Below are 1,677 nucleotides of genomic sequence, written 5' to 3'. Positions count from 1 at the left end.
TTAGTTAGTTAGTTAGTTAGTTAGTTAGTTAGTTAGTTAGTTAGTTAAAAGTACTCCATCATGGCCTCTGTAATTAGTTCTTTCCTGGAATTCTTGCCCTGGATTACCTCACTGATAAACTTATAAGCTTCTAAGTGAAGTAAATCCTTTACAGCATTTTCTCCCCATGTTACTTTCGGTCATGGTGTTTTATCACAATAGAAAGCATAATTATGAACACATACTAATGAGGTATATGTTCATGAGATGAACTCTAAACTCATTAAAATATTTTTATATGGATTTTACAGAAAATGGGCCTTGCTATGACTGTAAAGGAGCAAAAAATTTTATGTGTGATATGTGATATTAGTTGTTTTGGTTTTTCTCCTTTTATTATTTTACCTTTTATTTTATTTTATTTTATTTTATTTTATTTTATTTTATTTTATTTTATTTAGACTTGTTAGAAAAGGAAAAACAAAAACTCAACAGAAATGAAGAACCAATCAGCAGAGATTGTGTTCATTTTGCTGGGACTGACCGATGACTCTCAGCTACAAATCCTGATTTTCCTGTTTCTGTTTTTTAATTACATCTTGAGCATGATGGGGAATTTAGTGATCATCCTCCTCACCCTGCTGGATCCCCACCTCAAGACTCCAATGTATTTCTTCCTCCAGAATTTCTCCTTCTTGGAAATTGCATTCACCACAGTCTGCATTCCCAGGTTCTTGACGAGCATTCTCACGGGAGACAGAACAATCACCTACAATGCTTGTGCAGCTCAGTTATTCTTCTTTTTTCTATCATTAATCACAGAGTTCTACCTCCTGGCTGCCATGTCCTATGATCGCTATGTAGCCATCTGCAGACCACTGCACTACCCCATCATCATGAACAGCAAGGTGTGCCACCTGCTGGTCCTCAGCTCCTGGGTGACTGGGTTCTTAGTCATCTTTCCCCCTTTGCTCTTGGGACTCAAACTGGATTTCTGTGCCTCCAAAACCATAGATCACTTCTTATGTGACACTTCTCCTGTCCTCCAGCTGTCTTGTACAGACACACGTTTCATAGAATGGATGGCTTTTGCCTTAGCTGTAATGACACTTGTCATCACCTTGATCTTAGTGATCCTCTCCTACACACTCATCATCAAAACCATCCTCAAGTTCCCTTCAGCTCAACAGCGGAGAAAGGCCTTTTCCACCTGCTCCTCCCACATGGTTGTGGTCTCCATTACTTATGGAAGCTGTATCTTTATGTACATGAAAACATCAGCCAAGGAAAGAGTGACTTTAACTAAAGGTGTGGCTGTGCTCAACACTTCTGTGGCCCCTTTGCTAAACCCTTTTATTTACACCCTAAGGAACCAGCAGGTGAAGGATGCTTTCAGGCAGTTGCTTTACAGACTGTGTTCTTCTCAAAACAATGAATTAAGATTTAGGCATAAATAGCATGCTCCTTGAACATGAATGGAAGAAGGGAATATAACTTCTAAGTATGTCAATTATGATCTATTCTTCAAGGCTCGTGTTCTCCATTACCTCTTCTTCCCCTGTTCCCTTAAAGCTCCTCCCTCCTCCTTTCAGTCATTCCCCTGATAACTCGTACATCCATTTTAAATTAAATCAAATGTCCACGGGTAATTTTTCAGTCACTATTAAGATTACTATCTCTTCTGGAATTTCACACAAA

The 1,677-nt window shown here is 38.7% G+C and overlaps 1 protein-coding gene across 1 annotated transcript; it reads left to right on the top strand.

The window, feature by feature from the left end:
* Positions 1-476: 476 nt before the first annotated feature.
* Positions 477-1,436, top strand: LOC129665572 (olfactory receptor 6C6-like). The gene has a single exon (XM_055592315.1). The coding sequence runs from the start codon at positions 477-479 to the stop codon at positions 1,434-1,436; it is 960 nt and encodes a 319-aa protein (XP_055448290.1).
* Positions 1,437-1,677: the final 241 nt, after the last annotated feature.

The sequence above is a fragment of the Psammomys obesus genome, unplaced genomic scaffold (genome assembly GCF_907164565.1).
Source record: "Psammomys obesus unplaced genomic scaffold, mPsaObe1.curated_primary_1811, whole genome shotgun sequence".
Classification (NCBI taxonomy): domain Eukaryota; kingdom Metazoa; phylum Chordata; class Mammalia; order Rodentia; family Muridae; genus Psammomys; species Psammomys obesus.
This window is presented reverse-complemented; position numbering and strand designations above follow the sequence as displayed.

Excerpts from the sequence above, each read along its gene's own strand:
- LOC129665572 (XM_055592315.1), top strand. The coding sequence starts at position 477 with ATGAAGAACCAATCAGCAGAGATTGTGTTCATTTTGCTGGGACTGACC.